The following is a 26,353-nucleotide window of genomic DNA, read 5'->3' as shown; positions in this document are numbered from 1 at the left end:
ATCGACTGAACGAACCTGACCTGTTAGGGGATATACCTCCTGCGCCGCTCAAGCCTGTGCAAACGTCGACAACGATCCGTCCATCCGACGGTACAACTCCCGCTAAGCTTGCATGTCTTCACGCAGCTCGTGTGGGCATGCTCCAAGCCGATATTTTCAGGGCATGACCTATCCATATAATATCAAATCTACTACTATTTGTGCTGTAAAGCTTGAATTTCTGCTGAACATCACTCGGTCATGTACACTAACACTGCTGTGTTGCGTCATGGTGGGAAACGGTGCCGACGTCGGATACTATGAATATACATGTACTTCAATGGGGGCACTCAGTAGAGAACTGGTGCCAAGCAAGCAATATTTGTACGATCCAAACTTCTACGTATCATTTTCATTCACATTTACCAGATTTTTGCCTAATACCATTGCGCTCAATAGTAAATCTACCACTCTCACGACCCAAAGCATGTTGGTAAGAGTGAAGCACCATGTCGCCATTGCTGAAGCACGATGTTGGCGATGCTAACGTCGAGCGTGGCGTCTGTATCTAGGTTCGGCATCAAGCCCCCCTTGCGGTCGTCAACCGTGGCGTCCGATCAGCGTGCCCACCTTGCCAGCTCCGAGCATGGCGTCCAGGTCAGGGTCCGGCATCATACCCTCCCAGCGTGCCGACCGAGCGTGGCATCCACGTCGGGGCACACAAACGCGCCGACCATGCCGTGGTCGCGCGTGGCGTCCACGCCGGGTTCCGCCATCGTGCCGTCGAGCGTGGCGTCCTTGTCGGGGTCCGGCAGCATGCCCTCCGTTCAGTCGTCTGCCGTGGCGTCCGTGTCGGGGTCCGGTAGCATGCCGACAGTGCAGTTGTCCAGCGTGGCGTCCACGTCGGGTCCAGCAGGGTGCCGACAGTGCAGTTGTCCAGCGTGGCGTCCACGTCGGGTCCGGCAGTGTGCCGACAGTGCAGTTGTCCAGCGTGGCGTCAACGCCGGGGTCTGGCAGCGTGCCGACAGTGCTGGCGTCCACGTCGGGTCCGGCAGCATGCCGTCCGTGCTGGCGTCGAGCGTGGCGTCCGTGTCGGGGTTCGGCAGCATGCTCTCCGTGCCGTCAGCGTGGCGGGCCGCAGCATGCCACCCTAGCCGTCGGCGAGCGTGGCGTCCGTGGCGGGGTCCAGCAGCATACCTCTTGTCGGCGAGGTTTGTTGACGGAGCTGGGTAGCGGCTCGCAAAATGGAAAGTGAACTCGAAGCCGCGAATTTCAAAACTGCGCGCGGGGCACTACCTACGACGACACCTTCGGATACTTTCAAACAAGCGCATCCCTCGTAAGATATAGCGAAGATATTCGTAGTCCAACTCTTTCCAGATCAGCTTCCGTCGAAGCAAGGTGCCGCTTCCTCTGCAACCCCAGTCAATCGCGTGAGGCTTGCGCCCTTTCAGCGAGGCGACCCTCCATAAAGATTTTGTTTTGGCCTATCAAGACGCAAGGTTTGTCCTGCCCGTTGGGGGCATTTTGCCCTGTTCCATTTGTGTACCCAACAAGAGGCAGGGATGGCTACATGCTCGAACGGAGCAGAATGCCCCCTTTGATTTTCAAGTACCTTGAGTTTGTATAGTATACTTAGTGACTTGCTCACGAAAGGGTTAAAAAAATAAATGTCCGGTCTTTTATTTGATACATGACTTCTATTTTCAGGCACTCCAACCAATTCCTGACCGGACTTCTATTTCCTACAGGTCTTGTATTCGGGAAAATCCGTTACATCCCGGTCCTGAGATTGCGTTGAAATTCGTCCGCGTCTACATATTCGATCTCCGGTTTAGAACCCGGAGGTGGTGTCCATTCTCGAGGCAAATTACGGCGAGGTGGGTGTTGCTACGACACAGTGCCAGCCGCCCAGTCAATATCGGGGTTCTCACGACGAAGCCACGACTTACCGAGAATGCCGTCAAAGTCCTGTCGTAAGGGCCACTCCACCATCTCGACTGGACATAAGCGATCTTCCACCGTCATGTCCACCGTGAACTTCTTCGATGTAGTCACGGACAGTCTTCCTTCGCCTGAATCCTTTCTTCCCGCGTCCCAGCAGGAGCCACTAGCAGATCGCGTCGCACAATGGTGTGCGTCGCTCCAGAGTCAACCAACATTTTCAGACGTCGCCCTTGCACGAGACCTTCCACAAATAGAAGGTCGTTACCTTCCACTTGCACCTTATCTAAACGGAGCTCCATCGCGCAGACAGACGTGTCAATCACACTTCGCTCTTCCGGGAAATCTTCCATCTCGAACTCGACCGGACCTTCGCATTCAGGCGTTGCGCATGGAGATTCTGATTCACATGGCTCAACGGATACTCCATTTTGGAAGGCGCCTAATGGGTGCCTTCCAAAACCTACATAAAACGGTTTAATGCGACTCCGTTTAATACGCCCTTTTATCCGCCCTTGGTCACGTTTTATCCCGCATTAAAAAGATGCACCGAAATCCAACGCCCAAAACCCTTATTAACTGGTTAATCCGTCCGGAAGATCAACACTACAATTATGTATAGTATCACAATGGGACAAATTTTGACAGGACAAATTTTAAAACAATTTTTCTATATATCAAGATCTCATTAGGCGCGAACCACCCCTGTCAGCAACTCCCTCTCGTCGCTTTATTTACAAGAGTCTCACGACGACCTTCCAGCGCTGGCATTCTTCCTGGAATAGAAGAAAGATGTAACGGGGTTACACGCACAAGTGGCTACAGTCACTTGTTGCGATGTCTGTTAGAGGTTTGAACACTTCCTCGACCTTGGTGTAAGGTACACCAATGGCTACATACATTTACGACCACCACGACGGGTGGTCCATGCACATTTAGGATTTCAATTGGCTGAAAGCAGCATCTTTTAGCCAATGAGTGAATTGCATGTTAGCAGAATCCTACCAACCAGCGGTTGGCAGATTCCTAGTTTAGAATATTACATTTTGAGGAAGTCAGAAACATAAAACAAAAATAGCAGTTCTCATCTTTTACCAAAACCCGCTACTTGGAGTCTTTATCTTGTTTAAAGTATACTTGTGGATCTCGAGTATACTTAACTCAAGTAAAAGAAACCTACGCTTCCTCATACACGTGCGCATACGTGTAAGCCGTAGTAGTGAGCCAAGGTAGGCCCATTACACCTGGAAGCACTTTGTAGTCCGTCCAACGACCGACTACCTGAAATTGGTACGGAGCTGTACGAACGAGGGGCCGAGAACCTTTTCATGAGCGCGGAGGTGCCCATGGAAAGCTCCACTTCGCCTGCAACTCATGTTGCACGCGCTGACTGCCTCCACCTGTCGGATCCAGAGTGGGAGGCACTCCAACGACTGTCAACAGTCATTGGGGAGGCGGCAGTAGCTGCGATGCTGCGTACGCTATCGTCGACAGAGCAACATGGTGTTGCTCTCGGGTTTATCATGAAGGAGCAGCGTGATGCTGCTTCCTCTACCACGGTGGCGTCGGAGACGACACCGCGTGGACAGTCGTTGAAGCTAAACGTGAGCAACTATGTCGGAAGAGAGGGCGAGCCTCTCCTCCGTTAGCTTGTCGAACTCGACACTGCCATTGCGGCTCGACGTCGTTGTCCAAGGTTGCGTTCGCCATGTCATGCCTTGGCGGACGAGCGAGAAGTTGGGCGTATGGACGCCGACTCTCTGATCCTACGTGCTTCAGCACGTACGAGGGTTTCAAGGATGAGCTCAGACAAGCATTTGAGCCCCCGCAAAACGAGTTCCGGTCGAGGGCAGAGTTCCTCGACCTACAGCAGGGTTAGCATGATGTCCATGCTTACGCGCAGAGAGCACGGTATTTGGTCTCGAATATTGTGACCAACCCGATAGACGAGGCGACTAAGGTCGTCACGTTCATGAAATGACTTAGAAATGGGCCTGTGAAGACCTATCTCTTCCGTGAGTACCCGAGTACTCTCGAAGCTGCAATTACTCTTGCAATGCAGGAGGAGTTTAGCCTGCGGCAGGCTAAGCTGTATGCGAATGCGCCGAGGCTGCGATCGCCTCCGGTTGCGATAGCGGGAGGTCCGGAACCAATGAACCTCTCGAATGCAACGGCTGTTGATTATCAACAGCAACAAGGAAGTAATGTACCATGCTTCCGTTGCGGAAGGATCGGTTACTATGCCCGAGTGTGCACGGCACCCGTGCACCGAGATGGTGGTCGACGCGGCGATGCCGGGCATCGTCGCGGACAAACAAAAACGCTGGAGCCCAGTAGGCGCGGGGCGCCCTACTGGCGAAGCAGTCACGCATATCCAACTCGAACATGCGACACTGAGGACTGCAGTCCCCAGTGAGGACCCTTCTTACTGCAAAATGCATGATGGCAAACCGAACCTTGTCATCTTGAACGTGTCTTCGAAGAGAGAGAGAGCAACCCTCTTCGTGCTTTGGTTGATTCGGGCGCGTCGAACAACTTTGTTCGACTGCGAAGTCTATCAAGGCTTGACTTCGAGGATTTAAAGATACCTCGAAGTATGCTGGAGGTACGACTGGTAACGGGTGCCGTCGTGAAGACCGAGAAGCGCATGGTACGCGTGCGCTTCACGTATGAAGATCAGAGTTTGTCGAGACCTTTATCGTCCTGGATCTGGACGATAAGTTTGACATTGTATTAGGCATGCCGTGGCTTGCACAGCATTACCCGGTCGTCGATTGGGAGAAGCGCACTCTCGTGCACTTCGGTCGCGACAGCGGAACAGTGAGCGATGGCCCTGTTGCCGCTACGCACGCACCGACAGGTGCGCGCGACTCCCCACTCGAGACAGCGCCTGATGCTGCTGTTCCGGAGCGCCCTGGGCGCGCGCGAGCACGCGCGCAAGAGCAGCTAGCGTCGGCGTCGCCACCGACAGCTAATCAAGGAAATGTGTTGATCTCGGAGATCGACACCCGCTTTTCAGCGAATCAAGAAGAGTCTCCGACCTCAACGGGCATGGATGACGCAGGCGAGCCGCACGCCTCAGCCGTGGAGGCTGACGCGAATCTGATTGAATCAGTTTTGGTCAATAATAAGAGTCAAGGTGACGAAACGCCGTCGACTCCGGGAGTCGATGGATTGGGTGAATTTGATTCGTCGGCTCGGGGAGCCGACGCACCCTACGTAATAGGGGACTCCGGCAATGGTTGGCGTCGAGGTATTAAAGTCGCGACGGTTCCGGGAACTGGCGCTGCCAAAAGGAATTTCGCGTCGACTCCGGGAGTCGACGCGCCCTTTGTAACGAAGAGCTCCGCCAATAACAGGCGTCGAGGTAAAGATGGCGTGTCGGTTCCGGGAGCCGACGCTGCAAGCGGTGTGGACGGTTGCAAATGTCCCGCACCGGAAAAACTTGCATGCTGTCGTGCAGCCGGGCTGCACGACGAAGCGCCAGGCGACCAAGCCGGGTTTGAAGTCGCCCGCCCGCGGGATATACCGGCCGGCGGTATACAAGAAGAACACTCGTCCACGGCTGGGCCTGGACGAGGTCAAGAACCAATCGGAGCCGGACTCCGCAAAACAAGAAGACGGCGCATGCGAAGGCCGCTACGCAAGTCTCGTCCTGGGGACGAGGCGCTACAAGAAATGTCTGCCGGGCAGACAGAGGCTGAGAAGCCGGACGTCGAGACGTTGAACGTCTTGACGCGTACCTGTCCCGGGTTCCGGTACAGGGAGATGACTATCGCTAATCCTTCGACGCAATCGTCGGAGTTGACTTCGCTTCCAGTCATAAGCTGGAAACGCTTCGCGCGTGACTTGCACGATGGACGCATCGAGCAAATATGCATTCTCTCGGACGCCGAGAGAACGAAGAGCGAGAATGAAGAACTGAGGTAGTTCTTCATGGAGACCACCACTGAGAGCGAGGACACTCTCAGTGCGAAGACTAAGAAGGAGCGCTTTGAGGAGCAGAGCTGGGACTCGCTGAAGACGAGTCCCTTCTACGAGATTCTATGGGAGTACGCGGACGTACTTCCGGAAGAGATCCCTACGGAGCTTCCGCAGGACAAGGGCATCCAGCACGAGATTGATCTCGTGCCGGGCACGAAGTACTGTGTCACGCGGCAGTGGCCACTGCCGCGAGAGCAGGTCAAGGCGATCGACGACTTCTTTGAGAGTCGTCGCAAAGCTGGACAAGTGCGGGAATCGGAATCCCCGCACAGTGCTCCGACGTTCTGTGTCAAGAAGCCACAGGGCGGTTGGCGCATCGTTCATGCGTACAACAAGCTGAACGATGCGACGATACCGGCGCAGACACCGATACCGCGAAAAGATGTCATCATCGATTCGATGGCCAGGAGCACTATCTACAGTGCTCTTGATCTGCGCGATGGGTTCTATCAAATCCTCATGCGTGAGAGCGATATCCCTCTCACGGCTGTGAGCACGCCGAGCGGCATGCTCTGGGAGTGGCTAGTGATGCCGCAGGGTCTGAAGAACGGTCCTGCGACCTTCAACAGGTGCGTGACGCACTTGTTGCGCTCGGTGCGCGACTTCGCACCGAGCTACTTCGACGATGTGTTCGTCCACAGCCGGGTTGCGGACGGGATGAGCGATGTTGCGATGCACAAGGTGCATCTCCGGAAGCTGCTTGCGCTCATGCGCAAGCACAAGCTCTATGCGAACCTGAAGAAGTGCATCTTCGGGGCGAGCGAGATACCCGTGCTCGGGTGTCTCGTTGGGAAGAACGGTGTCCGCCCTGACCCTGAGAAGGTCAGAGTGATCAATGAGTGGCCGACGCCGTCGAACGTGAAGGAACTCCGGCAGTTCCTTGGCTTGGCCACGTACTTGTGTTAGTAATGTGAAGAACTACGCGGGCATGATACGCCCGCTGTCACAGCTCCTGAAGAAGGACGCCGAGTGGATTTGGACTAGCAGGCCTTCGATGCAGTCAAGCGGGGCTTGACTGAGGCGCCGACCTTAGCGGTGACCGACCAAGATCGCCCGTTCCACGTTGTGTGCGTCGTATCCGACTTCGCAATCGGATGTGCGTTGATGCAGCCCGATCACGAGGGTCGTGATCGTGTCGTCTATTTCCAATCGGGTCAGCTGAAGCCAGCTGAGCGCAACTACCCGGTACATGACAAGGAGCTCCTTGCCATGATGTACGCACTCGCGAAGTTCCGAGTGTATCTACTCGGAAGCAAACCGTTCGTGGTCTATACAGACCACGCGTCGCTGCGGACGGCTGTGAAGTCGCCGCACATCTCGCAACGGATGGCGAGATGGCTCTCATTCTTCGTGGCCGACGCGCTCTCGCGTCGACCTGACTACGCCACGACTGATGCCGACGTCAATGCCATTGACGCCATGCGATCGAGCACACCAACGTCGCCACTGTTGGACGACGTGAAGGTCGCGTCCGCGCACGACGCGGACGCGAAGCTCTTGCTGGCCTATGGCTCAGGGCCTACTGACAAAGCTCGTCAGAAGCTGCCGAAGCATCTTCGTGCTCGTGCACACTGTTATCGGGTGCACGACGGGTTATTACTCTACAGTGCAGTCGACGACAACGCGGTCCGCGTTGTCGTGCCCAATGACCAAGACCTGCGACTCAGGATCATGTATTAGTATCACGATGCACCGACTGCGGGGCATCCGGGCCGTGAGAAGACATACCTTCTCCTTACGCGGGACTTCTACTGGGCCCACCAGTACAAATGGGTGCGCAAGTACGTCTTTGCTTGCGAGGTTTGTCAACGTGTGAAGCCTGCGCCTTCCGCGCAGGCTCCCTTGCAGTCACTGCCGGCTCCGTCGGAGTGTTGGCAGTCCATGTCTTTGGACTTCGTGTTCGGTCTTCCCCCGGACAGCCAGGGGAACACGGGCATTGTGGTCTTTGTTGACCGCTTCAGCAAGATGGCACATCTTGCTGCGGTACCTGCTGAAGTGACTGCGAAACAGACGGCACGTCTGTTCGTTGACATGGTGTTCAAACACCATGGCATGCCGATCGACATTGTGTCGGATCGAGACCCGCGCTTCACTGCACACCTTCGGCAAGAAGTGTTTACACTTCTTAGGAGTCAACTTTCGATGTCGACTGCAGACCATCCGCAGACGGACGTGCAGACCGAGCGCGTGAACCGCGTGCTCGTAGACGTGCTTAAGAGCTACGCTCACTCGTTCCAACACTGGAGCGAGTGCCTGCCGATGGCGGAGTTCGCCATCAACCACTCGGTGCATACCTCGACCGGGCATACACCGTTCTACGTGAATGCCATCAGGCACCCACGCCTCCCGAGTCTACTCGGGATGGTGGCTCCTTCCTTAAGTGGGGGAGGATCTCCGACTGCAACGCAGCAGCCGCTGACACTTGCACAGTGTCAGCCGCAACGACACGAAGTAAAGCCACGAACCGCGCGTCTGTGCAGGGCACAGACACCGATAAGCGCACGAAGAACGTGTCTGTGCGGGGCACAGACACCAACAAGAACAAGAACAAGAAGAACGGGTCTGTGCAGGGCACATACACCGCGAAGACGAACGCAGAGGCCGGACCTACTGCTTGAAACGAGCTGAATGAATTCAGCTCGGACGCAATCAACTACGTGCAGCACAGACAAGCCGTTATTAGGTTTGTCCAAGACGCTATTGCAGCTTCTGTCGACCGACAGAAGCTGAACGCAGACAATGTTGGTAGGGGCAACACTAATGGGTTCAAGAAGAGTTCATTGGTTTTGTTAGCATACCTAAACATGCAGTTTCCGACTTCGGGGCGAGCATGCTCGCTCCGTGCTTCATCGGGCCGTTCACGGTGTTGGCACGGCATGGCAACGCTTACACGCTAGATATTCCATCTAGCATGCGCCTCCATCCGACCTTTTACGTCGGGTGGCTGAAACCATACCGCCAGCACGAGCCACCTAGCTCGGCTGGCTCGAAGCGGAAGCCCCAGCGGGAGCGAACCTCTGCTCCAACGCGTGAACGTGCTGGGCCAAGCGTGCGACGCGATCTCCCACGTCGACAGAGATGTCCGACGCGGTCTGCGAACCCTGAGCGACTTGAGCCCTCAGGATCACCACCTCCTGCTTCAGAGCGACGAACTCCCGGCTCTGATGCTGTTCCACAGCAGCGACTCGCTCCTGGAGCGTTGGGCCAAGGCCAACCCCAGGTTGACCATACCCGGGGCGTGTTCCCACTACCGCCGCCTCCAATCCGCGACGCCCGCGGCTCAACACGCTGGATTGTTGAGCGTATTGTGAACCATAGTATCCCGAAAACGAACCGGCAGCCGGTTCGTTATCGTATTCGTTGGAGAGGGTTTCCGCCCCACCAAGATACATGGGAGCCGCGGGACATCCTGCTGCAGGACGTTCCGGAAATGGTGAGGGCGTACGAAGCTCACCACACACTGCCGACACGAAGGTAGTGCGAGCGCTGTAGTCACCTACAGCGCCCGAAGTCCCACGATCGTCACGTTCCTCGCGTGCCAAGAACTTGGCACGGAGATCCTTGAGACTAGCAGGTACACGAATCGTGGTGTACCCGTTTAGGTCGCGGTCGCTCAAGCGCGCCGCACCAGGAAGACACAACGTGCACGGTTGGTCTTCGGGCACAGCGCATGGAATACCAGCGTCCACAGAAGATCTGTGGAGCTGCTCCAGCCTCGGGAATGTCTTGAAGCGTTCACGGGCATGCTTAACCCGCTCGCGGTAAGCAGCCGGTTTCCTGTTGAAGTTTTCAACAAAAGCGTTCCAACTTTGACAAAGTGCCTGCCACTCAGGCACTTTGCTGCGATAAGAGGTCTTCTTGCTGGAGAAGTACCGGAGCTCGTGGAAGAGCCCGATGTAATAATCGCGCCTTTGATTCGTTAACGGATCAAAGCGCTGCCCCTCCGCAACAGCATCGTCGTGGATACCGCTGCATACGTACAGCGTGATTTCGTTTGGAGGCACAGTGTTGCCCACACGGTCTGCAATCTCTGACGCGGACGGCATCCACGGACCGCGCGCTGCTCAGGCAGCGCGCGGAGAGCTTAAAGCCCCAGCAGCAGAGCGCGGAGTGTCGCTCTCGCCGCGCGGACGCTTCGAGCTCGAAGCGTCCGAGTCGTCTCCTTCACGAGGGCGTCTCGACCCAGCATGCGGGTCGAGACTATCACTGTCGATAGACTCCTTGCGCTTGCTAGAAGAGGCCTCGCCCTCTTCCATCTCCTCGTCGCCGTCCCCGTAGTCAACAGCGTCGTTGACTACAGAGGAACCTTCGAGGACAATCTCCGGTTGAGTTGTCCCCGCCGCAGTCTTGACAGCAAGAGCGTCACGCTGTGCTTTGTGACGCTCGAGGTACTCGGGGATAGAGAGAGTCTCTATCCCGGCGGAGGTATTCCCCTCTGCTACAGCGGCGGTCTTCTTCCTAGGCGAGCTCATTGCGGAATGAGCTCGAGTTTTTTTCTCTCAACGTGAAGAATTGACGAATGGTCAATTTCCTGATTGACGTGCCGTGACTCGGCGCGTCTAACCTTGAGGGGGGATGGTGTAACAGGGTTACACGCACAAGTGGCTACAGTCACTTGTAACTCTAACAGATAGACGTCTGTTAGAGGTTTGAAAGACTTTCTCGTACATGGTGTAGACACACCAAAGGATACGTACATTTACGATCACCACGACGGGTGGTCCATAGAGACTTAGGATTCCTATTGGCTGAAAACAGCATCTTTTAGCCAATGAGCGACATGCATAGCATTGGTATTCTGCCAACCAGCCGTTGGCAGATTCCCAGTTTAGAATATTACATTTAGAGGAAGTCAGAAACATAAAACAAAAATAGCAGTTCTCATTTTAGCCCAACAACATTATTTGGATCGTTTATTTAGATTAATCTATACTCGGCGGTCCGAGTATAATTAACTCTAGTTTAAACTAAGCTACGCTTCCTCGTACACGTGCGCACACGTGTATGCTAAAGTAGTGAGCCAAAGTAGGCCCATTACAGCAACAACTCCGGATCCGGTATATTACTTATCGGATCCACAAGATCTACGGCCAAGACCAAGGATCAACCTACCCAGACCCGCGTGAAGGAACCTCCACAGCGGATCTACCCCAACATCTCCCCAAGTCCCCGCCAAGGACATTCAAGTTCACCCGCTGCGCATCTCGTGTCAACGAGAGAGCAGATCCCGCCCGCCGACGGGTACACAAGGTGAGCCACTCAGCAACCTACGGTTATCGGAGTACCCCCTCCGTTAGTCGGTGTCTGGGCGCAGTGTGTGAGTGTGGGATCCCTGCTAATCCCAGCGGATCCACTCCACCACAGCGTCTCCACAACGAACTGGTGGCGGATGCGCTGTCGGCTGGTCGCAAACTTGAGCTGCGCTGGGTCTTCGAGGCTGGCCGCTGTCTCTTCTCGCTTCTTCCACCAGTCACGGGCCTTGTTCATGTTCACACGCCGGTCGGAGGAGCGGAAGAGGGCCAAGGAGAAGTCCACTGTTCGCCCGTAGAGACCTTACGAGCCGCGAAGGGCTTGGTCCAGCTCCATCCAGTCGGTGCACCGAACCCGGTCGCATAGAGGCACGACCTGCTGCAGGCTTCGTGCTGCGTCGTCGGCCATTGTAATTGGAGAATGGGAGTGCTGTGGTCTTAGAACAGCACGGTGTAGCCGGCGGTGGAGTGGTTGGCTGTCAAGCTTAACCAGTGTTCTCCTATAGATTGTTTTGGTACATGCCTAATTCAGGTGCACGACTAATTTAGATGTACATACCGTAAAATTTCGTATAAGTACGATGCATGACTATTTAAGTCACACGACTAATTAGGGTGAACGGTGTACTGCAGTAACGTAAATTCCCGAATAATACCCCTTACCCGTAGAGTACCCTCTAAAACGTAACCCAATGTGTATCCCAGGGTTACAATGTTATTTACATACAAAGATACAAAACAAATATGCTAAATTATGGATATTACACAGTATAAATTGTCGAAATCATGTTTATACTGTGTAATATCCATAATTTAGCATATTTGTTTTGAAAATGGGAGGGTACTAATAAATAGTGCCCGGGGTATTATTCGGTAATTTCCGTTAGTAGCAACAGCGGCTAAGATTGGGCCAAAAAATACCTATTATAGCTGTTCGACATTTTGTTTCTTAGCCGTTCCAATGGTGGTAGGCGGTGAAACTTAGCAAGAGCCGACCAGATAAACACTTCAAATACTGTGTAGACTCTATTGTAAGCACTACCAACTCGATAGAGCGTTACTGGGTCACTGATTTACTCCCAGAGTCGGAACCCCTACAATTTCGTCATGGGTACAACAAGGTGACGCCTTATGGCAGTTGAAGGCTAACCAGTTATGTCCCAACAGTGCATGCATCACGTGAATTCATTTAGCTTGCTGTGCTGTTTTCAATGTGTCTGTAGAGCTTGGGCCATTGCCGCTATCATTATAGAGGTAGATAGGCTGCATGGAGACTACCAAACGACTTTCCGCACTAACTATGGTCTGATAAATAATTGCTGTTGCTTCTGGGGGTCAGTGGCTAGTCACTTGTACTTCATTGTGCCATTTGGAGCTCTTTAGAATCAATTACATTGCTTTGGAAAGCGAAAACGTCTTATCTACAACTATTGTTTTTGAGCCCACGCGTGGGATTTGGACCGAGCCCACCGGTGGGCTTTGAGGCTGGGTAATAAAGATTAACTAGAAACTATAGAGACGTGGAACTGTTCCGAATCGAATAATGATCCCGGAACCCCTTTTCGCTACTACTGATCTTCATTTCGTTCTCTAACCTGGTGGTAAAGTGTTGCGGAATATCTGCTCTCTGGAGCACTGCGTCTGTGTGTCTTGCCAATTGGCGTGATGCACGGTTGTTAGGATTATTTTAATTAATCCAATATACCTCATCATCATCACAAAATATATTTGTCCCTGGTTAGATGATCTCGTGCTTTGGCCGAGCGTCAGCATAAGAGACGTCTGTGAACAAGGTGTATTTGGGGGAGGAAGAGAGGGGGGCACTTTATGCAAGGGATCGTGGGGTGTTCACCAAGTCCGGGGCTAGTTAGGACATGTATTTGTCAAGCGAATTGTAAAGTAAGTATGTAGGCATACATGTTGCTTTAAAAGTCGGAGAAGCTAGCCGCTTCGATCTTATGTAATCAGGTTAGTTCGCGTTCTGTCTGACAAACTGCATCAAGCTTTGTAGCTGAGCGTAAAAGTCGTCTACGGTTGAGGCGAATGTGTATATCCAGCCTTCGGACCTTGAACCCTCACATGCTTGATGACCGCATTTGGCGCGATCAAATGGATCCCGGACGCTGCAGCGGCGTCCGCTTCGTTGGCGCATAGAGCCACGACTTTGATCCTACCGTACGCCGACCGCGCAAGCAGATTCGTTGTGACGACTTCATCGATCCCAGCAAATAGGTGCTCGTGGATCGCCGTGTGCAGCAAATTGACCTTCCACTGCTTCATCTCCAGAGCTGTCAGCTGCGTGTTGGGGGTGCCGACGACGTAAATTCCGCTCTTAGCGTTCCTCAGTGCCGCCGTCAGCCGCGGGAAGAACAAACTGCTCACCAGCTCCACGTAGGCGGTGCTGTACTCGCTCACAACGAACACTGGCCCGTCAATGAGCTTCATGGTCTCCGTCAGAAGCTCCATGACGCGCTCTTCGATCGCCGCCAGGGACTGAAGCAGATCCGGCGAGCTCCTGTACCGCGCAACCGCCCTCTCGATGGCTTCGTTTGTCGCTCCCAAGCCCAGGTAGACCGCCAACCAGTCCATCGGCGCGAGGACGTTCTCCCAGTTGATGATGGCCATTTGCCTCTTGCTTGGGGCGGCGGTTGCGATAGCCTTGGCGCGTTTGCCACGCCCAGCGTACGACGCAGCAATGCGCTGTGTCGAGAAGGAGGACGTACGGGCGCGTGAGGCCATGGCTGGTGTGTACTGTAGTTGCTGTTGCTGGTAGATTCGCAAATGAGGTTGAAGGTGTATCTGCGGCTACGATTTGACCATCACTCTGATCAACTTCAACGTGACCGTCACTCACCTTCTCGTACCGTAGCTCCACATTTCAGCCAATCACGACGCACTATTTTGAATTGCATAGACTCCACCAGTCATTACAATCCCCGCAGCATGGCTCCGCTGGAAGACTCGACCGCCGTCCCGGGCGCCACCACGCTGGACGCGTTCTCCGTGACGTTCCCCGACCAAGTGGAGCAGGAGCTCGGCGCCGCCTACAGCGAACCCCATTGGACCAACATCAAGCACGCGCTCGCCCGACCGTACGTCCCCAAGTCCCACATAGCCGGAAAAAGCGTGTCATAAAGCCGAAATAACTAACTCCGTGCTTGTTTGAACAACCCCAGGCCCGCCTTCACCGCCGTCCGAGTGAACACCCTCAAGCTTTCCCGGGACGAGGCTCTGCAGGCCCTGAAGCCGCATCTGGATGGGTTCAACGCCCAATTGGCAGCGCTGGACGCCAGTCGCCAGCCCATCGAGGCCTTCGCCCACGCCTCGCTGCCGGACGTGCTGATGATCCCGTCGGCGGCTAGCGGCGATACTGCGGTCGATTTCAACCCAGAACTCAAGAGTATCGTGGTGGACCGACTCTGCGGCGAGGCGGTGCTGCGTGGCAGCGACATCTTCGCGCGTGGAGTCATGAGCGCCAGCAGCGGCATCAACGCCGAGGACGAGGTCAATGTGTTCGTTGATCTGGACCACAACCACACGCGGGGCAGCGACTTTGCCGCTCACGATGGACGCAAGCTGCTGATTGCTCGCGGCGTGACCAAGATGGCGCGCACCGAGATTTTCCGGGCTGTGAGGGGACTGGCGGTGACTCAGTTGGTTCGGGTCTGTCATGATGCTCCACCGATGAACGGCGTGCTGCACGGTCAGATCTACGTCCAGAACCTTCCGTGCTCGGTGGTGGCCCACGCTCTGGATCCGCAGGAGGGTGATGCGATTCTGGACATGTGTGCGGCCCCCGGAGGCAAGACGTCTCATGTGGCCACGCTGATGCGGAACAAGGGCACGCTGGTGGCGTGTGACCGCTCGAAGAGGAAGGCATTGGAGCTGCGGACCCTTTGCGACGATCTGCAGCTCGAGTGTGTCGTGCCCCTCAAGATGGACTCGACCCATGCTGTCCTACCCAAGGATAAGGTGGACGCGGGATTGGCTGCCGCACAGGGAAACAGCGACTTTACCTGTGTGGCGCAGGTTCTAGCTCGGGCAAAGGCGGACACTCCCAGCCAGGCACGTCTGCTCCAGGTAGAAGGGTTCTTCCCCGAAACCTTCGACCGCATTCTGCTGGACCCTCCTTGCTCGGCGCTAGGCTTGCGCCCTCGGTTGCTCCACGCGGGAGATGCTGATAACTTGGCTGAGTACACCAACATGCAGCGCAACTTCCTGTGGGTTGCGGCATTTCTGCTGAAGCCTGGCGGCACCCTCGTGTACTCCACGTGCACGATCAACCCGAAGGAGAACGAGCAGATGGTGCACCACGCACTGCAAAACTATCCGCTTAAACTTGTTTCGCAAGGCGAGGTCCACATCGGCGACCGCGGGTTGGCTGGCCAAGGTCTCAACGACCACGAGGCGTCTCTCGTGCAGCGCTTCGACCCTGCCAATACGGAGCTCGATACCATGGGCTTCTTTTGTGCCAAGTTCATCAAGACAGGTCCTATTCGGCAGGAGCAAGCTGAGGCTGCGCCTACGGTTTAGTCCTCTCACGACACGTTCATAGATTTTGGTTTCACTAGATATAGATAATAGAGCGAGATACTGCCATAGCGTGCACACAACGTTGTAGCATTCGTCCAACGGATAGAGAACATAAATTCACGAAATCTGCTGTGAACCAACCTCGACGTCTTAGTTTGGTCCACTTCAACTTGGGTCATACTCACAGCAAGTGTAATCTAGTCCTCGGTTTGACCTGTACCAAATAGTTGTGCTCCAGAATAGTCCCTTCAAATCGCCCTAGTCAACGCAAGTCACTTTCCATTCCAGTGGTGCCATCCAACCGGTGTATCAACCATGGCCGTCCCGACAAAAGCCGCCGCCTTCGTGGCCTCCTCCCCGTGCTTCGCCGCCTTCCGCAGCGCGCAGGTGACGTCCCAGCTGGCCGAGGGCGCCGCCAAGAAGTACATCGGCACCCACAACGGTACGTTCCACTGCGACGAGGCGCTGGCCGTGTCGATGCTGAAGCTGCTGCCCAAGTTCGCGGCCCACGACGTGCTGCGCACGCGCGACGAGGCCAAGCTGGCCCAGTGCGAGGCTGTCGTGGACGTGGGCGGCGTGTACGACGCGCAGGCGCTGCGCTTCGACCACCACCAGCGCTCCTTCGCGGGCACCTTCGACCAGCGCGACACCAAGCTGTCGAGCGCCGGCCTCGTGTACAATCACTTCGGCCGCGAGATCATCCAGGTGCTGGCCGCGCCCGTCACGCTGGACGACGCCACGCTGGACATTTTGCACCAGAAGGCGTACAAGAACTTCGTCGAGCACATCGACGGCATCGACAACGGCGTCGAGGTGGCCAGCGCCGCCGGGGACGCCAAGATCACGTACAACTACCAGGTGTCCTCGAGCCTCAGCAACCGCGTGGGCTACCTGAACCCGCGCTGGAACGAGGATCAGAGCGAGGCGCGCGTCAACGCGCAGTTCCAGCAGGCCATGTACATGACCATCACGGAGTTCACGGACGCCATCCACGACCTCGTGCACTCGTGGCTGCCCGCGCGTGAGATCGTGGAGAAGGCCGTGTCCAAGCGCTTCCAGACGCACAAGTCCGGCGAGATCGTGCACTTCCCCGAGTACTGCCCGTGGAAGTCGCACCTGCACGACCTGGAGGAGAAGCTCATGATCTCCGGCCAGATCAAGTTCGTGCTGTACAACGACGCCACGGGCAGCATGACGCGCGTGCAGGCGCTCAACACGGAGCCGGGATCCTTCGCGCTGCGCAAGGGCCTGCTGCCCGCTTGGCGCGGCCTGCGCGACGCGGAGCTGTCCACTGTGTCCGGCATCGAGGGCTGCACGTTTGTGCACAGCGCCGGCTTCATCGGCGGCAACCGCACGTACGAAGGCGCGCTCGAGATGGCCGCCAAGTCGCTCGAGGCCCCCGACGAGGAGACCAAGTGAAGGCCGTATTAGCAAGGTCCTCAAGCTACTCGTTGGCGCTAACGCTGACGCTAACGTTAAATGATAACCTTCATCGCTAAGAAGTTTGACAGTCAAGCTCGCACTTCAACTTCATACTTTGTTCAAGTCACGCTCAGGCCCTCTCAAAACTGGTCGTCGAACCTCTCAAAACCGCTGGCTCTCGATTTTTCCTCCCCATTTTTGAGAAATTCGGGGCCCGAACGAAGAAACAGCGGTCGGTAACTTTACAGCGTCTCGAGACGTCATGGGGGACGAAGGGATCGCACCGGCCAGCACCGGTACGACCTTGTATACCTTACCAGTAGATCGGGGCAATGAGCTAGGTAGGCTGCGTGAGCTTTGCGTGCAGTGCATGTGTCGATGCAGGTAGCTACGTGCTGCTCTGCCATTCACTAGTCAGCGCTTGTTCTAGTTACAGAGCGGTCGTGATAGCGTGAACCCCTGACATGCTATAATGGTTTCTTATATCTGCAGGGCGAGCGCAGGCTGCCGCGCCCCAGAAGCCCACGGTGCGCGGCCGGTACGCCAAGTTCAACGGCACGATGGACGTGACGCTGCTGGAGGCGCTGCAGGTCAACAACCCGTTCACGGCCAAGCACGGCACGAGGCTGCAGATGTGGCAGAATGTGGCCGAGTCCGTGGGCATATCCCTGTACAAGAACCCGGCGGCGTACTCATGGCACACGTGTCGGTGAGGAAAATAGTTGAGGAGATGCGAGAGTTTTTTATTATTTTCATGGTCTCACTCTATTTTTTATTGTTGCGTAGTGACCGAGTGACGGCACTGATGAAAATGTACACAGACGGCAAGCACGACAAGTTATTTAAGCACGGAACGATGGAGGAGAACGCGCGCAAGGAGACGATTCTGCGCGAGATCAACGAGACGCTCATCCGGAAGAACCACAAGATGGCAGGGCAGACGGTGGTGGACGGCAACGGCAAGGAGAGGGTCATTGTGAAGACTGACGGCGCAACGTTTGGCAGCTCTCTTCCGGCTGTGCCCCCTTCCATGCTGCCGCAAAAGCGGAGAAAGATGGAGTCACCTGTGGGCGCCATGGCCGGGAAAATGCCGGCCGCGTCGGACACTATCAGTAGCGATAACTTCCGCGCACGGATCCTGGAGCTTATCGAGAGCAAGATTCAGTTCGATATGGACCAGCGTCAGAAGGAGACGGAGCTGCGCGAACAGGAGTTCGAGCTGCAGAAGCGGTTCTTGGAGTATTTACAGTCGAAATAGGGCGGTGGACATAGCGGGCCTGACGGGAGTGAGCAATGAGGTGGCAAATGCCACAAGTTGTGAAAGTCTTGGCAACCGTGTAAGAAGATCCTGGGCCTGATGGCTTTGTGTACTGAATAGCGACAGGCTGCAGGCGATTTTTTTTGTTTTCAGGGTGAAGTGCTTCATTCATGTTATCAAACCTCAGGCTTCACGATATGCGTGGCTATTCTACGACTTTGCAGTCCGCCTGGTTGTCCTCGAGGGCTTTGGCCTCCTCCTGCATGCTTTGAAGCAGCTTTGCGATGTTCTGTTTGAGCTCGCACAGCTCCTCTTTCTCCTCCTGGGAGTCCCATTCATCCTCACCCTCACTCAGTTCCGAGTCGTCACGCCCACTCTTGGCCTCCGGTCGGTCCTCTTGGTCGCTGTCGAGGTCCTCATAGTCGCCGTCCTCTTCATCGCCGTGCTGGTGCTTGACCGTCTTGAAGCCACTACTCGACCTCCTCCTTCTACTCACTCGACGCTTGGGCGACGCCGAGTCCGAGTCCATCCGATGTCGTCCGTAGTAGCTGGGCCCTCCCTCCTCTTCAAAATGGTCGAGGTCCTCCGTGATCTCCTCCTCGTCCTCCTCGTCGCCCAGGTCCTGGCGGAACCGGCCCTGCATGTTGGCCTCGAAGGTTTTCACCCTCAGAGCCAAGTCATGCAGAGCGCAGGACAGTTCCAGCTCGGCGTCTTCGTCCACGCTGCCGGTGCTGCTATTGTAGCCATCTTCATCCTCGGTCAAGTCCATCGCCGTAGTAATATTGGCAACCGACCTGTGCGTCCCTTCATGATCACTGTGTAGTCTCATGTGGTGCACACGCCCGAACCTGTGGGGATAACTGGCAGTGCTTTGAAAGCCGAGAGACCATGGCGGAGCTACCGGAGATCGACATGGCGTACGACTGCGACGTCTACGAGCCGGCGGAGGACACGTTCCTGTTCCTGGACGCGCTGCAAGACGAACTGCCCAAGCTGGTGGCGCTGGACCCCGCGATCTGCGTGGAGATCGGGTGCGTGAGTCAATCCGTTGGCTGGCACAGACTGGAATGCATTGAACTGAGACTGGTTGCAGGTGTGGAAGCGGCGCCGTGTTCGTGTACTTGGCGACGCAATTGCAGAAGTTGGGGACGAGAGCGATGTTCCTGGCCACGGACATCAATCCGCTCGCGGCGGGGGTCGCTCAACAAACCGCCAAGAACAACGGGGCGGAAGCGTTCGACATCGTGCGCACCGACTTGCTGCAGTGTTACGAGCCACGGATACAGGTGCGAAGCCCATTTGATCCATGCAAATGGCGTGTTATTGGTTGTCACTCACTGAGGGTTTGGAGCTGTAGGGACAAGTTGATGTGCTGCTGTTCAATCCACCGTATGTGCCGACTCCATCGGAGGAGGTCGGATCCACGTACGTGTGTGCTTATGTATAGTGTTGACTGGGATGCTGTGCTAGAGAATAACCTTGAAAATGACTGCAGGGGTATTGAGGCAGCGTGGGCTGGCGGTCTACACGGACGTGAAGTGATTGATCGCCTGCTGCCGAAGATTAGCGCTTTGCTGTCGCCTCGTGGGGTCTTCTACATGGTCGTCGTGGTCGAGAACAAACCCAATGAAATCGCTGCTATACTAGCCAAGGACGGTTTCGAGATGACGGTGCGCTATCATTCCAATGTGCTTTCCTCTCGTACGACGCAACTGCTCTAAATTTCGATTGCCGTTGTTTTGTGTCTGACCAGGTCGTTCGCTCTACCAAAGCCAAGAACGAAAGGCTCTCCATTCTCAAGTTTGCACGGAAGTTTTCATAAGAACACTGTTCACCCGTACTGAAGTCGATGTCCTGGCTCAAGATATGCTTTGGTTCCTTTTACAGTAATGTGTGTCAATAAGGAACGTGTAGGAGCTAATTTCCTTGTACATATAACAAACAGCTGGCTGGAAGGAGCCCAGTTTCCCGCTGATAGTACTGATTTAGATGAATCATTCAAAGAAATTGACCGGGAAATATACCAGATACTTCCAATTTAATGCACTAAGACAGTACCCAGAACCGTCTATGTTACACTGCTTGGCCCAATAGCCTCCTTGCTTCTATCCATATTAGCGGTTCCTTATTGACGCACATTACTGTACTACTGTTTTTAATATACTGGGGTAATTTTTAATCAGCAAAAAGTGGTGTTCTTTATTATTAGTCATTGATTAATAAAAATAAAATACCAGCTTTTGCAGGTGAAGCTTTCTGCTATGTTGATTTCAAGCCCTGAATCTGACCTCTTCGGGTCAGACGAGGCCGCAGTTCTGCCTGCGACGACCCTTGCGAGCTTACTTGTGTTTCCTTCGGTATTGCACCCACGCTTTGTTTAGTCTCTTATACTCTTTGGCCGGCAATTCAGATTTGGAGAGGAGTATGCGCGCAGTGTCCAAAGTTTTCTTTTCAGCGCCGATCCACATGCTGAATAGTGCGCTCTGGGCGCCCTGATTTCCGGCAGCTGCCCTGTAGATGAGAGTTCCTGGAAGCAGTTCATCAACATCATCGGTAGCGCCACGGATGCCGATACCATTGGCGGTTCTTTTATCGTGGTACTTCCACGCCGTCAACACCGTATCGTATTTCTTGCGTCCTCCATCCCTCATGATCTTGGCGATCGCGTTTTGTCGGACTTTAGGTTTTTCTTCTATCCACTTTTTGAAGAGCTTGGTCTGCATCTCGAAGTCGCCTTTATTCGCCTTCGCCAGAAGAACATCGCCAGTCACTGCGTTTTTGATCCAGGCGAATAGTCCTCTCTCTTCACTACCGTCTTCTGCCTCGTTGACATCGCTGTCTCCTTGCTCTTCCTCAGTCTGGAGGCTACGAAGGAACCGTTTGTCTGCACCACGCGCTTGAACCTCAGCAACCTCAACGGTTGACGTGGCGGAAGGCTCAACAGCATTACTGGTCGCGATGAGAGCAGCTGCAGCAACTAGGAGGACGGAGCACACGCGCATGTTTCGACTTGGGTGGCAGACCACTGAGGACTTGAAAGGGCTTGAGTGGTGCAGAGCAAATTGAGGAATGCGGACTTGTCTGAGCGAACAGCAAGAACGTCAAAGCTGGAGTTCCAGTTTTCCCATCGGCGTCAACTATCTTACCGTTATACGTACTGCACTGGAAGGTTCAGCAGGCGAAGATCTACGGTGCCGTAATGTATTGCCAATTCGATGAACGGTTATCATGATTTGTCCTACCAGGTAGCTTGCTACTGCACTACTACCACTAATACTGTACAGAATTCTGCCCGAATAAGGAATGGGTGTACAACTAATAGCCTCACATATTTAATATTATTTTCCAGTCGATGTGGCGATAGGGGGATGTGCAAGGTACTGCAAGGTACTGAGGTACTAAGGTGAAAAATCCAGTGCCAATCATCAGCTCTCCACCCTCGTTTGAAAAATGGCACGCATTTAGCGATCTTACTAGACTTCAAACTACATGTACCGTAGTGGTAGACTCGCACTTTTGCTTTTGCACCTCGCCCCACAAGCCCACCTCCTCCCCCACTCCACACCCATGAAGTCCACACCGTCCAAGCGTCTCCGTCTCACTTGGTCTGAGAAAGTGGGCATTCTCGACAAGGTGAAGGGCTGGATAATCCCTACGAGGTCGACCAGTTGACAGCGCTGTTGTGGTGCGAGGATGCCTGGTCAAAGGTTAGTGCTTCGACCATACGCCACTGTTGGAATCATTCCGGACTCGTAGGTAAAGCTGCTCTTCAGTTCATTTTGAAATAACTAAATCAGTACATTGGAAAAGTATACTCAACTTAACATCAATTTATATATTCTGCGTCTTTATATATATCAGGCGTTCCTTACTCGGGCAGATTACTGTAGTGCTTGTTCCTTGCAACTACATGTAGAAGCCGACCGCAAAAGCATTGCAAGAATATTTTGAAGACGTAACGAGTCTAGCCGATCTGTTAGTAGGAAGTCCAGTTACGTGTATGCACTGTGCAAGTATGCCCTTATCGTACTGCAAAAACCAATTTCACTCCGATCCCCCTCCCTCCCGACCCCACGATACAATAAGGCACCATACTGAAGTGAACCATAATGACGGAATGATCATATTGTCATGATAGTCATCAAAATCTGCGTTATGGTAGAATATCATCAAATCTCCGACCGCACTTAAGATGTTAGGTATACAAATCCCCAGTCAAGCGCGGTCGGAGCATAACAGTATTACCCTACCCCTTCCCGAAGTGTTATGCATACACAGTCCAAGATAGATTAGTCGTCCTGTTTGCTCATTGGTCGGAGCCTTGGAATGGATGGCACGGAGCGAGCGTAGCGAGCCCCCGCCTGCGGTTTGACAGTCCGTGTGGCTGCAAACCCACGACCCAGCAGTGCTCTACCTAGCAAGCGGAGGCGACGCGTGCGAGCCGCAGCGGGCTTAGGGTTCTGGCCCAGCGAGTGCAGCGAGCCTTTAGGGGTTTTAGGTTTGCGCGTAGCGCGTAGCTGGGTGATAGTTAAAGGTGACCACCCTCCTATCCGCATGTTTTGTGTACGAGTCGGAGAAAGTCGGAGGGTCGGAGGTTTTTTGGGTATGGAAAGTTGAGCTCTGTGGCTCGTCTGCTTCACATACAGTTCCGGTACAGCGAAGAGAGAGACAGAATCAACGGATCTCGAACGGACTTGAAGCCGGAATCATATGCGGCACCTGATGATCACCTGTAAGATAGGAAGTCCGGTGAGGGAACCGCAGCTTGTGGACAACAATTCGTACCGCTGTCTGGTGGATCCAGCCGCAAAATCTCAATTGCGACCGTAAACTCTGCTGCAGCCCCAGCAGCAAAAACCACAAGTGCAGTGCGTTTTAGGTTCTCGTCTTAGACAACATCTTTCTTTTCGTTGTGTCCTTATGCTGTCTGTGATTAGTTGAAGGCCTGCGCTGCGACAGTACTGAAGTTCTGCGCAGCTCACCTCACCTGATGCACGAGACCACGTGATACCAGAAAAAGGATGGGCTTGGCTTACAACGCCACAACCTCTTCCGCTCGAGACCCCTTCCTCTCCGTGGGGCGGTGGGTGGTCTAGGATTACGTCATTCCGAGTTATTTGCTATAACGCAGACCCATGGTCGACACTGTCAAGTCCTTCTCCAGTCCACTGCCTGGGCTGAGCAGCACCAACTGCAACATGACCATCGACGAGACGATGGGAGACCCCGCCATGACCAAACTCTGGGAGTCCGCCATGCGCGAGCAGTGGCGACGTGAGCAGCAGCGGGCGCGGATGATCAAGTGGCGGAAGCAGAAGAAGGAGCGAGGCGCCAGTATGCAGCAAGAACGACTGCGTCTGGAGAAGGAGCTGGAACACCGGGTGCTCGAAGCGCGCATGAGGTCCGACCTCAATCCAGAGCAGTCACTTGGCGACGCGTTCCGGCAGGTCACCATCGAGTGCGCAGCGTTACAGCGAGAAAACCTGGCGCTGAAGGAGGCGATCGCGCTGCAAAGCAAGTTCGAGAGGGTGCTGCGTCTTGAGGGGCAGGAGTTTGGGGCCTTTAGCTCCCAAAATTCAAGTCAAGATGCCGAGGAGACGCCACGCCATGGCGACGAGGACGGGTGGCGAGTAAGCTTCCCGAACAACGAGCCGTCATTCCACTTCAGCCCGTTCTCCAAGGCCGAATTCGACGGTATCCTGTGCCACAGTGACATCGCGTATGGAGAGCGCCATCCGTGCACTGCGACTGTGGGAAAGATTCTGGGCTGGACGGTGGACTACGTCCCGCTCACTCGTAACGAAGCAGGAACATCGTTTGTGGCGCACGCTACGTTCACAAGACGCCTCCACTGCTCGCTCGACGTGTCTGAAATGATCCTGCCGCGGATGGAGAAGAAACTGTGGCCCGTTCTGGTAGCGCCTCGAAGTTGGGGACGCGTTCAGACCGGGGAAACGAGCGTCCAAGTGCTGCAGAACTTCCACCAGGACGCCCTCGTTATAGTGTGCAACATCCCAGGTGAGGTGAACCTCCGCTACCTCGCTCTCGCTCAGCACTCGAGAGAGCGGAGATCGGATGGCAAGCGCGTGGACAAGTACATCATGACGATAGCTGATTCGACCGCCAACACACGCAACCGAGCGGCTGAAGATGCGCAGGAAAGCGTGCAGTGGATCATGGAGGGCGGCGTCTACGTGACAATTACGGAGGTGGATGAATCAACCATCGACGTCGTGTACGACCAGTGGGCTGAGTGCTTGAGCGAGACGCATGGCAGGGAATTGTTCATCGATTGGATCCGGTTCGCTGTGCGCTTGGAGCAATCGATATCACCCGCTAGACTTCTTTGAGCTGAGTTGAGTAAAACCCTGAATCTTTACAAATAATTGTTGTTTTAGAGTGTGGCTCTGTCCGCATTAATTTTTAAAAGTTGTGATCTTCGAAATTGATGTCCAACACGATTTAGGCAGGCCTATCCAAGTGGACAAGGAGAGCAGTACGCCATTGAAAGTCAACTCGACTGTGCGGGCAAATACAGCCATAAAGAAATACATCAGCTACGAGAACAACCACTATCCATAGCGACATTGGCCATTTGAGCTCTGTGCAGGTTTTCTGAGTTGGTCAACCCACGCAGTAGTACTTCCTCCTTACCATTCACCAATTTCTTTTTTTTTAAACTTTAAATTTCAGAGCTCTCAGGCTGTTTGTCTCCTTACTTTGAAGAGCACAAGCTATCAATATATATACGTGCTGCTCCACTGGCGCAGTTCACTCGTATCGAGGCGTGTCAGCAGCAGCGAATTCCATGCTTTCCACCACGATCCAACCTCTTCATGCAACAATACACACGAAGTGTGCGGTACCAAGACGTCAGCGATCGTGTCGCCAACTTCCGATCCCGACCCGACCAGCGGACAACTACCATCGAGCGTGAGTGGCACGGTGGCGCACCGAGATGAAACAAGACTTGGCGAGACTAAAACGGGAGTGCCAGGAGACGAAGCTGCAGCATTGCGTCAAAGCAGCAAGGGTATCCGATACTTCTTCTGCGAACTACAGCGAGCAGTTCGTAGCTCTCCTCCAGCTCACGATCCACTGTGCAGCGTTGGCACGGGAAAATGCCTTACTACTGAAGGCGCTGGAGCCGTACGACGGCTTTGAAGACGCAATCCGCCAGCAGCGTCACCTGTATGGCTATCGGTTATTCGATGATCCATCACCTCGATCCATTTTGAAAGGCTCGGGCGAGCTGGGCTGGAACGTAAACCTCTTGGACGGGTCGCCTTCGCTCCATTTCCACCCTTACTCAGCACAAGAATTCAACGACATTAAACTCAACTCGCTACAACACCCATGCACTGAACAAGTCAGAAATATTCTGGGCTGGGCGGTGGAGCATGCCCCAGCGGCGTTGGACGAGACCAACACATTTTTCAGAACCCATGGGCGCTTCACGAGACGTCTGCGCTGGTCGTTAGACGACTCGGAGCAGCTACTGACAAGTGTGGACCCCAGCCTGCTTCCTGTGCTGACGACGCCGAGGTGCTGGGGCCGAGCTCAAAGCGGACGAATGGCATGCCAAGGGTTGCAAAGGTTCGGCAAGCATGCCTACGTTGTGGTATACAGCATTCCAGGAGAAGTTCGTCTTCGGTATGTTGCACTGGCGCGCCGCACACGTTCAACGCAGCCAAATGGGCTACGGAGGGACAAATACATCATGTTGATCGCCGATTCCGAAGCTAACGCTTGGAACCGGTTGGCGGAGGGAGCGCGGCAAGACGTGCAGTGGATTTTGGAAGGAGGGGCCACGACGGTGCTCACGGAAGTAGATGAATCGACGGTGGATGTGGCATATAACCAATGGGGCACTTGCTTGAGTGAAGCGCATGGCCGAGAGCTCTATATCGAGTGGGTTCGCTTTGTAGAGAAGCTGGAACAGATCGTATCCCCAGCAAGGCTGCTCAAACTTTAGTCTATCCGT

General features: G+C 54.5%; 9 protein-coding genes across 9 annotated transcripts; 6 read left to right on the top strand and 3 right to left on the bottom strand.

The window, feature by feature from the left end:
* Positions 1–579: 579 nt before the first annotated feature.
* Positions 580–2,276, bottom strand: PHYSODRAFT_332613 (hypothetical protein; the record flags this gene model as incomplete). Its single annotated transcript, XM_009529645.1, has 5 exons — positions 580–657; positions 690–800; positions 855–1,204; positions 1,932–2,065; positions 2,140–2,276. The coding sequence occupies 5 exons, from the start codon at positions 2,274–2,276 to the stop codon at positions 580–582; spliced, it is 810 nt and encodes a 269-aa protein (XP_009527940.1).
* A 10,827-nt stretch (positions 2,277–13,103) lies between these two features.
* PHYSODRAFT_544408 (hypothetical protein) lies at positions 13,104–13,895 on the bottom strand (the record flags this gene model as incomplete). The annotated part of the gene is made up of 1 exon (XM_009529644.1): positions 13,104–13,895. One exon carries the CDS (start codon positions 13,893–13,895, stop codon positions 13,185–13,187), a length of 711 nt encoding a protein of 236 aa, XP_009527939.1. The 3' UTR covers positions 13,104–13,184.
* A 204-nt stretch (positions 13,896–14,099) lies between these two features.
* On the top strand, positions 14,100–15,689 carry PHYSODRAFT_499736 (hypothetical protein; the record flags this gene model as incomplete). The annotated part of the gene is made up of 2 exons (XM_009529643.1): positions 14,100–14,248; positions 14,333–15,689. The coding sequence occupies 2 exons, from the start codon at positions 14,100–14,102 to the stop codon at positions 15,687–15,689; spliced, it is 1,506 nt and encodes a 501-aa protein (XP_009527938.1).
* Positions 15,690–16,004: 315 nt separating this feature from the next.
* Positions 16,005–17,192, top strand: PHYSODRAFT_544405 (hypothetical protein; the record flags this gene model as incomplete). Its single annotated transcript, XM_009529642.1, has 1 exon — positions 16,005–17,192. The coding sequence occupies one exon, from the start codon at positions 16,005–16,007 to the stop codon at positions 17,106–17,108; it is 1,104 nt and encodes a 367-aa protein (XP_009527937.1). The 3' UTR covers positions 17,109–17,192.
* Positions 17,193–17,387: 195 nt separating this feature from the next.
* Positions 17,388–18,684, top strand: PHYSODRAFT_354699 (hypothetical protein). The gene is made up of 3 exons (XM_009529641.1): positions 17,388–17,452; positions 17,604–17,820; positions 17,898–18,684. The coding sequence occupies exons 2-3, from the start codon at positions 17,672–17,674 to the stop codon at positions 18,367–18,369; spliced, it is 621 nt and encodes a 206-aa protein (XP_009527936.1). The 5' UTR covers positions 17,388–17,452; positions 17,604–17,671; the 3' UTR covers positions 18,370–18,684.
* Positions 18,685–19,257: 573 nt separating this feature from the next.
* Positions 19,258–20,090, top strand: PHYSODRAFT_497958 (hypothetical protein; the record flags this gene model as incomplete). Its single annotated transcript, XM_009529640.1, has 4 exons — positions 19,258–19,400; positions 19,463–19,655; positions 19,727–19,794; positions 19,865–20,090. 4 exons carry the CDS (start codon positions 19,258–19,260, stop codon positions 20,088–20,090), a joined length of 630 nt encoding a protein of 209 aa, XP_009527935.1.
* Positions 20,091–20,708: 618 nt separating this feature from the next.
* Positions 20,709–21,371, bottom strand: PHYSODRAFT_286129 (hypothetical protein; the record flags this gene model as incomplete). Its single annotated transcript, XM_009529639.1, has 1 exon — positions 20,709–21,371. One exon carries the CDS (start codon positions 21,369–21,371, stop codon positions 20,709–20,711), a length of 663 nt encoding a protein of 220 aa, XP_009527934.1.
* A 624-nt stretch (positions 21,372–21,995) lies between these two features.
* On the top strand, positions 21,996–22,157 carry PHYSODRAFT_502853 (hypothetical protein; the record flags this gene model as incomplete). The annotated part of the gene is made up of 1 exon (XM_009529638.1): positions 21,996–22,157. A coding segment is annotated over one exon (162 nt), but the record flags the coding sequence as incomplete, so codon positions are not given.
* A 1,467-nt stretch (positions 22,158–23,624) lies between these two features.
* PHYSODRAFT_315376 (hypothetical protein) lies at positions 23,625–26,344 on the top strand (the record flags this gene model as incomplete). Its single annotated transcript, XM_009529637.1, has 2 exons — positions 23,625–24,512; positions 26,138–26,344. 2 exons carry the CDS (start codon positions 23,625–23,627, stop codon positions 26,342–26,344), a joined length of 1,095 nt encoding a protein of 364 aa, XP_009527932.1.
* Between the last annotated feature and the right edge of the window lie 9 nt (positions 26,345–26,353).

This window comes from Phytophthora sojae (genome assembly GCF_000149755.1).
Source record: "Phytophthora sojae unplaced genomic scaffold PHYSOscaffold_4, whole genome shotgun sequence".
In the NCBI taxonomy this organism is placed as follows: Eukaryota; Oomycota; class Peronosporomycetes; order Peronosporales; family Peronosporaceae; genus Phytophthora; species Phytophthora sojae.
Note: the sequence above shows the minus strand (reverse complement) of the source record. Positions and strands in the feature narration are given on the sequence as shown.

Excerpts from the sequence above, each read along its gene's own strand:
- PHYSODRAFT_354699 (XM_009529641.1), top strand. The coding sequence starts at position 17,672 with ATGGACGTGACGCTGCTGGAGGCGCTGCAGGTCAACAACCCGTTCACG. Across the intron at positions 17,821-17,897 it reads TACTCATGGCACACGTGTCG|TGACCGAGTGACGGCACTGA; the intron begins GTGAGGAAAATA and ends ATTGTTGCGTAG.